General features: G+C 39.3%; 1 protein-coding gene across 3 annotated transcripts in view; it reads left to right on the plus strand.

The window, feature by feature from the left end:
* RPS6KA2 (ribosomal protein S6 kinase A2) overlaps positions 1 to 15,050 on the plus strand; it is a 265,195-nt gene that overhangs the window by 200,930 nt on the left and 49,215 nt on the right. For all 3 annotated transcript variants that reach the window (XM_062489163.1, XM_062489164.1, XM_062489165.1), the window contains 3 exons: positions 1,723 to 1,829; positions 9,661 to 9,698; positions 10,422 to 10,564. In XM_062489163.1, coding sequence (XP_062345147.1) covers positions 1,723 to 1,829; positions 9,661 to 9,698; positions 10,422 to 10,564 — 288 coding nt within the window. The remainder of the gene's footprint in view (positions 1 to 1,722; positions 1,830 to 9,660; positions 9,699 to 10,421; positions 10,565 to 15,050) is intronic.

The raw sequence follows: 15,050 nt of genomic DNA on the forward strand, positions 1-15,050 counted from the left end.
CACTGCCATCTCAGCAAGGGCCTCTCTGGTTTCATGGAAGATAGAAAATGTGGCTCTTGCCTAAGAGGGCAGGTCTCTGTTCTGCACAGCCAGGAACTCAAAAGTGGAAGGTAACAGCTCAGACTTGTCCTTCTTTAAAGATTTGTGTTTTCCCCAAAGCTTGTCCAGGGCAATTCACCAACTCCTGTGCTGTATACCATCATTAAGTCATTAAGCTGACAGTAAAAAACATGCTTCTCTTTTTTCAGTATTTGCAGCTCACCTTGCCTATACTTTACCGCTGTTTAGGGGCAAGTTATTGCAAGGGAAGAAGTTCTGGGAAAACTTGAATTGTTTGCAATTTGTTGTTACAGATTTGGTTGAAAGGTATTGATTTCAGTGGAATTTCAGTCAGATCCCATATACATATATTTCATGCATGCATGCAGAGCTTGCCCATTTCTTGCTCTTTTTGAGACATCTGTCTTTAACTAGGTGTAAATGTATAGATTAGATTTTTCCTTGATTCTATTGATTTAATTTCTTGCCTCAATTATTTATTTTAAATATTATAAATAATTTAAATCTCTTTTAAATTAATGTGATTTTTACATTCAATACTATTACATTTGAGAGCTTTTGCTTATATATTTCTTTATTCCTTGTGTTTTTATTTCTAGCCTTTGCAGTAAAATTCTTAATTAAATTATGTGACATCTGTTCTCCAAATCATCTCTTTTTTTTTCCTCTTAGCTGCCTGAAACTTCTCAAAGCACTCAGATATTTTGCTTACCCCTTTTTGAGAGCAGAGACATAATTTTTAAATTAAGCTTTGCAACTTCTACTGTAGAATTTATATTTACATACGACAAGTAAATTTGTATTGAGCTGACTCATTTTACTTCTGTCATGCATAATCACAGTTGTGTATCCAATACATCAGCTCCTTTTTCTGCATTATTATCTCTGTGCGCATTGAAATTTAATTAAAGAGAACATCTGAGATATAATGGAAGTTGAACCAAAGGGGTTTCCTGCCATCTGAGTTTTTCAGAGCTTATTGGTTTTTTGATTACATTTTTCATTACATCTTCTCACCCTAAACACAGCTTTCAGTGTTAGCAGTATCCATATCAGCTACAGAAAACACTGTCTTCATTGGCACCTCATCAGGCCCTGGATGTTAGACAACACATCACTGGTTAGGGCATCTGCACTGATATTCCTTGAACCTCCAAGGCATGAGGTTTTAAATCCATCTCTGATTCTCTTCATGCTGTATATTCTGCTCAGACTTGGAAGTATTCCACTTCTCCAGAAAGGTTTCCCATGCTATTTCATGAGGATTTGATAACCAAATGCCAAGACTGAAGTAAGTTAAAGGATTTGACAGCAATATGGGGTGCACTGAATGTGTTTAATTTTACTGTTCATTTCCAAAGGGTAGGGAGTTATAATTTATTCCTAATATTGTGACATAATGTCATCTAAACAGATCAAACAGACGAATGAGAGCAGCATATTTTAAGCAACAGAGGTACTCAACAGATCAAGTTTTGTTTTATAGGGAGAATCTGGTAAGAATTGTTAATGTCAGTTCAGACAAATTATGGAAAATTGAACCTGATATGATTGTCCTTCCAGCACTCCCAGGTTAGACAATTCCTTCCCCGTGTTTGTTTAAGGCAAGCCAGCCCACCACTGTCCAATAAATAGATGTGGTCTTCTCTTCCTTCTCTCTAGGTGATGTTTACAGAAGAGGATGTCAAGTTCTACTTAGCTGAGCTGGCCTTGGCATTAGACCACCTCCATGGTCTTGGAATTATTTACAGGGATCTAAAACCAGAAAAGTAAGTTAACAAGGAAAAGTGAGCTGAAACATAAATACAAGAACTTTAAGGTGCTTCTGCTCCTTGTCACACTACTAAATGAGAAGGTGCTGGGGGCTGTGCCTTCCTTCCTGTTTGTGAAACTCTACACAAGACCATCACTAAGAGCCATAGGATTTTCCTATCGTACCATCTTAGCATGAGGCCAAATGTTTCCACTGTGTTCCAGTATGATGGGACCTCTCTGTGCCTGGCCTTCAGCTTTGTGAGTGATTTGAGTAAAGGATTCATATCCCTGTGCCTTTAACTTCAGAGGCACTGTTCTCTGTTTGCAGCATTCAGTCTGGCCATGCCCTTGATGCAGTGTAAACCACTCAAAGCAATTCCACTTCCAGCTCATACAGAGTATGGCATGGCACTGTTCAGTTTTACTGCAGCCATTGCTTAAAGTAAATGAGCATGTCTGAGAACCTGTGTGCCTGTTAACTCATGAGAGAAATTATATTCAGGACTTTTAAAACACTTGTATTAACTGTGTAAAATATTTCCCAAAATACTTGTTCTCACTTATATTTGCAACTATTTTTCACTCATAATGTGGTTCTAATTTTCCTTTCTCTTTTTTATTTGCAATACATCAGTAGAGCAAGTGATACCCTCAGTGTCACTGGGAGTAATGTGATACTGTTTTCATTCTATGCCCTTTGCTTGGTGCTTTGCTGGATTCTGCTGTGATGAATCAAATAAATCAGGCTGCAACTTTCCAAAGTTTCTTTTTAATGTAATGGTCACTAGCATTTATAAAAGATAACCACTGAGGGCAGTCTGTTTGGCAGTTGCTTAAACTTTCAAAGTTTAACAGCAAAGCATCATTTTCCTTCCGTGATATCAAACTGAAAAATATGCAGCTCTTTCTTTAAAATGGAGTCTTATTACTTTCACATTCGCAGGCAAAACATGAGACCAAAAGTGATGGAAGGTGGACTTTGTAGGTGAGAAGTTGAAGGGGAGGACACTGTTTATCTCCATTGCATTTCTATGTGATTTAAATTTCATTTTATGTTTTGGTTAGAAAAACAGTAGTAGCAGTAGTAGTACTATATGAGTTCAACAGATGTACATAGCAAGAGTTCTCAGTCTTTTGGGCTAGAGGACTTTTTGCAGTTGACCAAATTTTCCATTCTTGCCCTTTTATGCAACTGAAACTGGAAACCAGAGTCTTTGGCAAATGTGGGAAGTCATCCTTCAAATTAAACAACTGGAGGGAGAAAAGTATGAGTTTGTTTCTGATATGAAATGTAGGTGGGCAGTGGTGACACCCCAGCTGCCACAGCCACAAGCTCTTGCATCATCTGCTCCTCAGTTTCAATTTCATTTTGATTATGAATTGCTCTTTTATCCATTCAACATCAACAGACGTACACAATAGGATAACTCCAATTGTAGGTTTTCTGTTTTACACTTTCATTCAATTGAGCATTCATATGAATCATGCACTGCTTTTCTCTCTGATGTTAGTTGAGGCTGATTTTTGAGGTAACACCTGATACATGAATCTGCTCTTAGAAGCTATCCAGACATGAGCTTGTATATTCACAATTGTATATGTCACAATGCCATTACATTTTTAGGCACATTCTGTAATTTTTTGCTTTAGAAAAAGTTAGAAACAAGAAGAAAATTAGGTGTATGTCAAAACTGTTCATTGTATTTGAGATACTGAGAACTAGATTTTTCTGAGCAGAAAACACTCAGCAGAAAGTGTCACTTAGCATCTCAAAAAACATCTCTCAATGACTCCAGCTGCAAGTGAGAGCACTTCATATTACTGCAGACCAAGCTGCAGTGCTTCAAATCAGGGATCAGTGAATCAAGAAATTGGAGCTCATCTAAGGAAGGAAGGAAGGTGTCACTGATTTGTCATTGTCACATAAAAGCATGTTGAAAAGGTACAGATGGAATCCAGTTTTCTCTATATTTTTGTCTGAGCTAGGCCCAGCCATCCCCTTCACTGTACTGGTCTGCTAAAATCCCTCCCTGAGTGTTACCAGTCTGCCAACTGAGACAAGATTTCTCTGGAAGAAAATAAAAAGTATCATCACGTACTGAAACCTTTGCACAGAGACATCACTGTGTAAAGTTAAGGTGGCAACCCTCACTCTTGCATTCTCTAACTTCTGTATATATGGTTTATGATCTTTGATGTACAGTTTAATGGTTTAACTGTAATACAGTTTAATTGGGATTCAATTGACATAGTATGAAATTAGTTTACATTAATATAACTGTTGTACAGGAAAGGGAATGACTCAGAAGTTCATACCTGAAGATAAAGCAAGGCTTCTGACTGAAAATCATACCTTCTAAAAATGTGCAAAACCATATCTTCTAAAGGTGTAAAGACTATGTGTAGTCACACATAGGAGAGCAGAGCATGACAGCTTATGATTTCTCTGGAACTTCAGGTTTACATTAAAGAAATAGATACAACAGAGTAAAAAAAAAAATTACTCTCAGGGGGAAAAGAAGCTAAATTTTTGAGTTACATCTGGGAAATATCATCTTTCTAAATAAGATGATAAAAGAAAATTAGGACCATTGCAGGATGTTCTCATCCTCTCCTTGCCCCCTGGCAGGATCAAGACCATAACAGGTGTGTTGCTAACCTGGGCTTAAAACAGCTGGTGGAGATTCCATGCTCTACACAGGAGGCCTCTTGGCAGTGCTCCAGCAGTTGTTCATCTAAAATCTTGTTCTTAATAGCTAGTTTGAAATTTCTTCACAGCCACTGCAGGATAATACTCTTTGGCCTGTCCTCCTTGAAGCCCCAACCTGCTCTGCTCAGCAGCAGCCTCAGGGAATTGTGAGAATATCCTTTTCCTTAGACCCTCTTCTGTACCCTCAGCAATCCAGGTACTGAACTCTTCTTCACTAGTCAGTCTTCACAGGGGTTGTCATTCTCCTTACCCCCCTTGAGTTTCCCTTGATTCCTCTCTCCTTTGAAGTGCAACATGCAGAATCACACACACATCTTCAGCAGAGGTATTACCAGCAAGATTACAGCACAAGGTTTGCTCTGCCAGATTTGCAGAACTGGAGATTAATTAATTAATCCATAATTTCCCAATTCTCTCTCTCTCTCTCTCTCTCTCTCCTTTATTAAAGATAGGCACTGCATTTGACCTGTCATTGTTCAATATTTTTGCTGTTCTTCAGAAGTTCCCAAAAGTAACTGCTGATAGGTTTGAGTTTGCTTGTCAGCTCTGTAAGTATGCTAAGATAAAGCTCATTGGAATTGTTTATATTAAAAAAAAAAGAAAGAAAACAGCACTGTTCAAACCACTTAGAAGCACCCTCAGTACATTAAATTTTAAGGTTCACCTTTTTTTGTTTTTTTTTTTTAGATTTCCTGAGCAAAAAATCCATGTTAATAATTCAAAGCTGTGAGTTAACTTCAAGTACATGCAGGAGTTGTTCTCAAGTCAGCTGTACTTACTTCAAAAAGACAAGTAATTGAGCTTTCTAGTTAAAGTCGTGTTTAGAGCAAGCAGGTGCTTCTCTTGAATTGTTGCAGACAAATTCTTTTTGAGTTGTCCTGGTGATTTCAGTGGCATCCCTTGTGGACAAGGTATTGTTCAGTCACACTGGGAGCCACTGAGTTCCTTACATGATGAGGCATGTTTTTACTTATAAATTGCACAATCAAGCTATAAAATATGCTAAATATACCCAAATAGAAATATGGGTACTTATTCTAAAGCTGCATATGCATATGATGCATATGTTATTTCTTATGTTGTGGTTTATGGGTATGAGTGACTTAGAAATAACTCTATCATCTGAAAATGGACAAACTATTATTAATTTCTCTTCTTAGGAACCTAGATGAACCTTGAGTTCTGGAATAGAGGCTTAGGTTAACAAGGAGTAATGTACATTTTAAGGCCCTCACTTGTCTACACAAGAGACAGTTCATATAACAGCTCATATAACAACTTCAGATATGTTGAACTATACTCTACAAAAGCCAAACACCACTTTTTAATGCAACATATTGCCAACCATGACTACTGATTTATGAATGTAACTGCCCTGTATAGAGAGGGGATATCTGAGAATCAGTAAAAGACAAAGGCTTGTGGTAGAAAGTTTCCACTGATGTAAGCAGTCCCTTTTTGACTTCATGGTGTCAACAAAGCTACAGCAGAAAGGAATTTGAGTTCAGCAAGGTGAGATAGCATGGGGTCATGTGACATAGTGTGGAGTAATGCAAACACTGAAATGTCACGAAAAACTGACAATTTTTGAGAATCTTCATCCCTTTAGTATGTGTTTGACTACTTTGTCTGGTACTTTCATAACAAAATGTGCAATGAAGTAAAACACTCTTGATAAAGTCTCATGTTTTATTTCTCACCTGAAGATTTGGCTGCAGTTACTGATTAACATAAAGTGTGGGTTGAATCTTCTGCAAAACTGCTCTCACTTAAAAAGAAACTTAGATCATCCAGTGGAAAAGAAAAAAAACACCACAAAACAAAACAGACAAAAAAACCCAAACGAACAAAAAAACCAAAAGCAACCCAGAGTTCCAGCCTTATTAGATTTGGCAGAACTTCACACTGATTTGGGGATGTTGGACCTCAAAGTGAAACCCAGAAAACATGACTCAAAACCAAAAACAGAGAGAGAAAAATGGGAGAGAATTGTTCAGGCCTTGATTCAAGACATGATATAAAACAATGCCAACTAAAGCTTTTTTTTCCCCCGTGATAAAATTGCAGCAGAAACATTGATATGGAGTTTGCCGTCCTAGCTCTGCTATGAGACTTCTCCTGTAACCTGGACTATGTCATTCCTCTGCTACAAGTTTAGCTACCCCAACCTCTAGCATGGAGATTTCCAGCCTTTATTTTCTCAAGGCATACTTTTAAACTGAGGTCATGAATGTTGTTTGAATGTTTGTGGAATGATCCTGATGCTCAATCACAGATTAAGATGTTCAATCAAGATGTTCAATCACAGATTAATAGGCTGTCCCCAAGACAATCCCAGGAGTCACACCATGTGTCAGAGGGCATTGTCCAAATGCTCCTTGAAATCTGTCAGGTTTGATGCTGTGACCACTTCCCTGGGGAGCTGTGCCAGTGCCCAAACACCCTCTGGGTGAATAAACTTTGCCCAGTACCCAACCTAAACCTCCCCTGACACAACTCCAGGCCATTCCCTCAGGTCCTGTCCCTGGTCAGCACAGAGCAGAGATCAGTGCCTGCCCCTCCTCTTCCCCTCTATAGGAAACCTGTAGACTGTGATGAGGTCTCCCCTCAGTCTCCTCTTCTCTAAGAGACACCCTTACTTTGTGGCATTTTTTTGTTCCAAGCCTACGTGTGGTTCGCTTATTTATGGTGTTGGTACATTTTTCACCTAATAACTGCTTTTACTGCTTTGACAATGACAGTATCCTGTAAAAGCACTCAAGCAAGACTGAACAAATAAAATTAAAATACCTCCTAGCTGAAGTTTATCGCTCAGTGTGATTGTAACCTAATTTAGCATTTAAAAGTTGTCTACTTTTTTATGGTTTTTAGGATTTCAGAACATTAATTTAGATGAAGGATTATTCTCAAGCCTGAATCATATTAAGAACTACTGGTTCTTTTTCCCCTTCCATAGAATAATACTATCTTATTTCAGATTAGTTTATCCTGCAAACCATAGCTAAAGTAATGGTCACAATAGAATGTCTACTATGGATAAAAAGGATAAAAATATGCCTGCTCTGGGATAAGAAGGAATTGTAAGTGGTAAAGATAAAAAGAGAGTAGGGGGTATGAATAGATAGTAAGTTTGCTTCTACTGTCACAGGAAAAGTATTTGTCTGTTGTTGTAATTTTCATTCTTAGAAGCAGGTACTTCGGTTTTTTCTTCTTAATTTCACTCTAAGATAATTCAGTGCAACAGTTGTCTTCCTCCCCCCCCCCCCCCCCCCCCCCCTATCAGCATATTGTTTTCTCTTTAAGTGAAATATAATCTTTGGTTAGTAACTGTGGCATTATTTGTGCTGCCAGATGGCAAATGTGGAGGCACTCAGATGTCCAAAGGGTGCTGCTGCCAGGGGCCACAGAGGAAGCTGAGGGAACATGAGATGGAGGAAGGAGCTGCAGATCACGTTTTAGGGGATATAGGATACACATCCATTGGAGGCCCGGATCTATTCATTTTGCTGCTCATGTAAACAGTGTAAGAAAGAGTTGCTGTATGTTTCTGACTCAGCCTCAGGCACTGTTATCAGTCTGAAAGCTCTGTTGGTGTTGTCTCTACCCCTTAATGAGGGTAAGGTGTGAACCCTTTAATCAGGGCAAAGTAAGGAAAACATACATTGTGTACATACTGAAGCAGCATGGATTTTCAATAGGAAATTATGAAATTTAAAACCCATTAACTGTAAAATCAGTGTTTCTGGGGAAATTTACACAGCCTTTGAATTGCATAGTGATTCATGGGGGCTTCCTGAGGGTGGGGCAAGATTTTGTGTTACTTCTGTGAGCTCTAGTCCCCCTGCTATTTTCCCAGATCCAGGTCCAGGGAGTTCATACATTCATGTTCACTTCCACACTGGCAGGTGTTTTATTCTGTTCTCTTCTGAAGCACAGAAGAGTTGCAGGGGTTGCAGTCACAAAAATACATTTAAACATGCCTGGTATAGACCAATACTTGAAAATTATGTGTTCAAGGAAGCTGTGGAGAAAGAGTAAAGGTAAGATGGTTATAATTAAGAAGAAAAGGCTTTAATTATTGGATTCATGGTACTGACTTAGTTGCTGGCCTTTGATGACTTGTACAACAGCTTTTTCTAAACACATGAATGATAGAAGAGCATCTTTTTTCAATTATGTTTCAGTTTGGACACAACATTTCACAAAATTATAGCCCAATATGTTTGGTTCTCTTCTGTCCTATTTTCTTTCTGAATAATTAGGTTAAAGTGATTCTCTAAGAGAAGAGGAATATAAAAATAGCTGGCACCATGCTAGATCACTTTGAAAAGAGAAATCTACTAAGTATAGCTAGGGCTGGAAAAAGACCACCTTCATTCCTATGTCAGTTTTTATTTAGCAGACTCGTTGGACTCAATGATCTTGAAGGTCTCTCCCAACCTAGTGATTCTGTGATTATTTTTCAAATTCAGTGCTCCTTCTTGTTTCCACAAAAACTAGTACTGCTTTTTGTGAACTACAGAAATGTTGGAGTGCCTTCATTAGGAAAAAATATGTTGGCAGGTGGAAAATGAGAACACTTGAATTTGGTTTCCAGGCTGAATTTTCATCTGTGCTCTGGACAGAAAAAATAAGCAGAGGCTGAGATCCATGCGGTTAGGCTGGGACTAGTCACTGCGCTCTACAATGACTTTTATTACTTCAGCATGAACCTTTGGACTTAATTTTAGGTCCAATGAGTCCATGCCCTGATTATTTGTGTGCTTGCCTTTTATTATGACAAGAACAGGAAACGTGTAGCTCCTTCTCGTGCTGGAAGCATATACTCTGCAGCTGTTGGCTTTGAAAACCCTGTTCTTTCTGAGCTCTGTTTGCATGCCCACCTTGAACATCCTATGGAGCACAGAGGAGGCTCCTCATGGAACTGGCTCAGGCTGTGCATGCTTCAGACAAGAGATCAAATAAACCTTTGAGCTTCATTTTTCTTTCTGGAGCCATAGAATTCAATAAGGTTTTATTTAGGTAAGTATTTGAATCTTGCATATATCCTTATCTGACAAACATTTTTTTATTCATGTTTTTTAACTGCACTTCATGCCTGGCTAATGAATGAATGTTTCTTTTTTGCTTTATAGCATTCTTCTTGATGAGGAGGGTCACATTAAGATAACAGGTATGTGAGGAACAGAAAATTTCATGCCTATAAACTGATTTGTTTTTTTTTTTCTTCAGTGTATTTCATGCACCCTGGTCTTTGCTTGGAAGGAATTTGCTTACAAAAAGTAGAAGCCAGAAGAGTTTGAGTGCTGAGTTTCTGTCAATTTGTCATCCCCCATGCTGCACAGCGCATGGAGAACATAGCATTTTCTTGGTAAAATTGTACTCTCGACTGATGTGAAGCAGGCAGGTTTGGCTGCCTGCCACTGTGGATGGAAGGATGCTTCCAATATAACTATTTAATCCAGGCAGAGGATGGCTGGAAAGACATCCCTTTGCCACTCTAGAGGCACTGTCTAGCCAACCTTTTCACTGGTGTAATCTGGGATTATTATTCCTGATACTTTGGTTAGCTGCACGAGAATCCTCACTAGCGCTGCCTTCACCAAACCTGAGCTGTATATATCTGCTTATTTAAACTCCCTCCTGCCTTGAGCCAGAACCTCATTCTGAACAGGTAAAATGATATGCCTATTTTCAGGGTGTATTAACAAGCACCAGGCACTCACGTAGGCAGGGCTCCAGCGCACACGTGCCTTGGGGCCTCTCTCTGCACACGGAGAGAAGGGCACCTCACCAGCTGGTTGGAGTGTTTTGCTCAAACAATTTAAGCGAGCAAAAGCATAAAAAAATAATTTTTAGAGACCTGACGAGTCTTTTTGTGCTTTGGCTTGTGTAGATTTTGGTCTGAGTAAAGAAGCCATCGACCATGACAAGAGAGCGTACTCGTTCTGCGGGACCATAGAGTACATGGCCCCAGAGGTGGTGAACCGGCGAGGGCACACGCAGAGCGCTGACTGGTGGTCCTTTGGCGTGCTCATGGTAATGCAGAAATTGTGCTGGTTGGCTGGAGAGGTGCCTGTGGGAGGGATCAGATCCCTCAGATAAAAATTACAGTATCAGTGAAGTCTTTGAGAGAGGTACTGCACATTCCTCAAGCCACCCTTTTTACATGTTCAGATGCCAACCCGCTCCCTCCGCAACCCTGCACCCTTCCAGCTTCTTCAGTCTTTGTGCTATTGTTGCTGAGGTAGATGAAGAAAATATCAAGAAGTTGGTTGGTTTGTGACACTGTGATTTATTTCAAAGCTGTATGAACACTGTAAACTTTTGGAAAGCAGGTGTTCAGAACATTGTTTTATCGAGCATAGTGCAGTCCCTTGAGACCAGACAGCAGGCATCTGGTACTCTCACAGGGACATGTTTGGATAATGGAATTGGTGCTGCTCTCTCCTGAAGTGTGCAGGTGCAGCTCTACCCTGTGCTAAGGGCATGGCCATCACCAGGCAGATGTGGCTCACAGGACACCTCACTGTGGGTGTCCCAGCAGAGCCAGGGCAGAATCAGAAATCAGCGTAGCAATGTGCTCTTCCAGCACAGCACCATTTCCTGTGGCATGGACACTATTTTTGATAGCTGTATATTCCCCTATGTACCAAAATCCATAGAATATGTTGAAATTTTATGTACCTGAAGCAAGCAACTGATGGCACTGAAGGAAGTATAGGAAGCAATGTGAAAAATAGTGAAAATTTGGGATGGGGAGGGCTTGCATCACTGATCTAGCGGGTTGGCAGCGGTTAATCTACAGAAATATTGTAATTTATTGCCTGAATTATAAAAGGGGTGGAACATCTTTATCTCCTGTGGCCACAAATCCATTTGTGGATGCTCAGCACTTCTGAACCATGTAGGTTTATTCGCAAAAATCAATAGGTTATGTCTCATAGAATAAATCTACCCCTAGCTTTTAAATTTTTTATTATATATTTATTTTTGGTGAATAGCTGTGTCTTCTCACTCTTTTGTCTCCCATTAAATGATGGTTCATTTGGTGTATAGATTGTTCTTTCACCAGCTGATAAACTCTTAATGAACTGGACTACTTCTTCCTCCCTGGGTTTTGCTAGGCTTTCTTTTTTTTTTTTTCTCTTTCCATTGCTCTTTTCAACCCTCCCTTAAGGATTCAGCATATTAGAATTAGAAAATATAAGAATCCCTATAAAAGGAGATGAATTAAAGAAAGTAAAACCCTTTTAACTCCAAGCTAATGCTTTAAGCCATTCAGTGTTACCAGACATCTTAGAGAAAATTATGTCAATGAGTTCAACCTTTTTCCCTTTTCAACATTTTTCTGGTTGGGACTGAAAAATGTCTATTTCTGCACACTAAACGTCTGGGAGGATTTTCTGGTGCTGTAGTTCACTCTGCTCTTTTCTCCTTGTTTTCCTTGTTCTGTCACATGTATGTTCTATTACAGAAGCTGTTTTTCTGACAGTCTGAAAAACTGAAGATAATTAAGTGGTCTTCAAATTATTTATTAGCATTTCTTCCTAAGCACTTTGCAGTATGATATAAAATAAGTGAAGAAAATACACCAGTTGATGAAATATGCATAGATTCAAAAGAAGTGTATGTGATAGTGTAATTTTTGTATCTAAAATTCTTATCAAAAAAGAGAACATATCAGGACTAGATATGTTAGATAGATATATGCAGATAGTTATAGCATGGCCTCATCATCAGAGCAACCAAACACTCACTTGGATGTTCTGTTCTGTGGAAGGGGGTTTATGCTTCAACATGAAGAGTTGGGTTGTGCTGGCAACTTCTTGCCAATCTGCATTGACCAGGGCACAGACTGGAGTCAAACTGAATGATCCTTGCACACTCCTTAAATGTAGTATGTTGTGATTATTAATAGTGAAACAAACTTGTCTGAAAATGACTAAGTTCTGGTCTTATTTTTTAATTGTGTTATTAATTATTTTGTGAATTATTATGCACCAGGAGTTTTACTATCAAGAACAGTAAAACTTCATTTACTGCTAGCTAGATCTTTGACACAGGCCACACAACTCAAACTGCTGCCTGTTCTGTTTATTTGCTGCTCAGTTTATTTGAATTGTTTTATGGTAGCTTATTGTAAGTCAGCACAATTATACAAATCTCTAAATTTGCTCCTTCCAGCATTCCAGAAGACATTCCCACTTCTCATTAAATACATGGCGATGACTGCTGAAGCCCAACTGTAATTTCTGCTGGTGAATTTATGTGGTTTATCATGACCAAACAGTTTTCCTTTTCTGCCTTTCTGTATCTTGCTCACTGCATTGAAGGTTTTGGATAGGATATACTTCACAAAAGCTCTGCAAATGCATCAAGAGATCTTCACAAACAAGTGTTTGGCCTACATTGTTAAAAAGCTGGATGTGTAGATAATACCTTTTCAGCTGCACTGCAAGAGTCTTGATGCCCACACTGGCGTCTCTAAGCCCAGATAAACTGGTCTGCCTGATCTAACATGTACAAACCTCTTGGAAGGTGTCACAAAGTAGTGCTTTTGCAGTTCATCCTACCAGCTGACTTACAAGGTCACAGACCTTATGGAAGTTGTATCTCCTTCAGTTCAGGAAAAGACCACTGTACACTTTTGAGAGTCATGTGAGCAGAGGGGAATATAATTACAGAAATGGCTATGATGACTTGGTGGCAGTTGCAAACAAGAAAAAGTGTCTTCATATAATTACCTGTGTCATCAGGTAATTAAGTCTTCACAAGGAAAGAAAATGTCCCTTTGGTATCCAAATTATTCTGCTCTGTACTAATTTTGTAGTAACTGTACAGTGGCATTAGAAAAATCAATACAAGACATCAAAGTATTGCGATCTTCTTTTACAAAATCCCATTATAATACTTGTGTTATTCCCAGTGCAAGAGATGGTCTTCATGAACAATATTTTGACTATTTATGCTTGTTACTATGTTAAGAGATTCAGCCCTTTGTGAGCACTAATTCATTATGTTTCTCACACACACAGGTAATGAAAAATATTTAATGCATTTTGCAAGTATTAAACTGAACGCTTGAGCAATTCTCCAATACCTGGAAAATGACTGGATGAGAGGAGAACCTGGCCATTCTGATGTCTCCCTCTGTTTCCCAAACTGGGTGGCATCAAGTGGTATCAAGTTTCTATGTAGCTCTGAGTTTTATCCTATGCTCACAATAGTTCAGCAGACTTGGGCTGGAGTAGTTTGCACAATCTGCTCCCCTTCCATCTATTAGGAAGATACATCTGGTAGTTACCCAGGCTGAGGATTTTTTCTCATTCATTATCTTCTCCAGTAACCTTCCTGGGTCACTTCTTGAATCCTGAATTTCCTCAGGGAATGTGACACTCTTTTCCAAGGTCTTCCCAATGTATATCTTCTGGGAAGTGCTCGTGTTTTGCCTACTGAAATTGGAGACTGCCCTGAAAACTAGAGAAAGGAAGCACTCCATAGTATGTTGAGACCTCAGCAAGGGTTGGATTATGTGACTCCAGAGGCCCCTTCCCATTAAGCTTAATTCTGTGGTTCTCTAAGTAGGCCGCTGAACTGGAACAAAGAATGTTTTCTTTTCCTGTACTTTCTTTGGTACAGAAAGGAAGTCAAGGTTGGAGGGAGGTACGGCCTTCTGAAGTACTGTCTAACAGAAGGTGGCCCTCCAAAACACCCGGGAAGTGAATTGGTGAGAAGGAAGGAGCAGATGGTTTATACAGATGGGGAAGTAGGGAGAATGAAAACTGAGTCTCCCAGCAAAACTATAGGGACTGCTTTAATAGACAAAAATACTGCAGAGCTCATTGACCTCTAGTCTTAGCTTCTTGTCAACCTGCTGTGACCATACAGCTTTGTATTTATGTGCAAGACTGTAAGCAGAATGTTCCCACTTCTCTTTTTGTGTTTAGGTTTAGTGAGATTTTTGACATTTTGGAGAACATAACCAGGAGGACAGGTCGCTGTGCAGTGAATTGATAGCTTGAACTGATGAAATGAAGAATTTAATTTTTTTTTCAGTCTTGTTCTTTAACTTTTTAACCTTCAACACATTTAATCAGGACCACAGTTGAGAAACCAATGCTTTCTTCCAGATTCTGCTTAGCTAAGTTCATTGAAGTAAAAAGCTCTGGTACACTTAACTTATGTGGGTGCCTTTCACTTCAGATGTTGATGTCAAGTGCATTTCTTCTGCACCTGAATTAATCTCAACATGAGGCCTGTGCAATTGGAGGTGTGGTAACTACACCTGCTGGCCATTACAGCAGCACAGTAAATGTTTCCTGCAGCCTCAAGAGCACTCACCCCCCCCTGCTCCCTCCTGCAACTTAAATTTCTTCCAAGTTCCTTCCTCGTTTTCATCCCTTGCGACCACGGTGCATTTGCAGGTATTCCTGGGATATTGGGGTGGGTGGGAACTGCAGTCCTTTCCCACCTAGTCACTGACCAAGCAGTTGCTTTTATCTGTATCATCTGCATCAGCAGC

Source organism: Cinclus cinclus, chromosome 3 (genome assembly GCF_963662255.1).
Source record: "Cinclus cinclus chromosome 3, bCinCin1.1, whole genome shotgun sequence".
Lineage (NCBI taxonomy): Eukaryota > Metazoa > Chordata > Aves > Passeriformes > Cinclidae > Cinclus > Cinclus cinclus.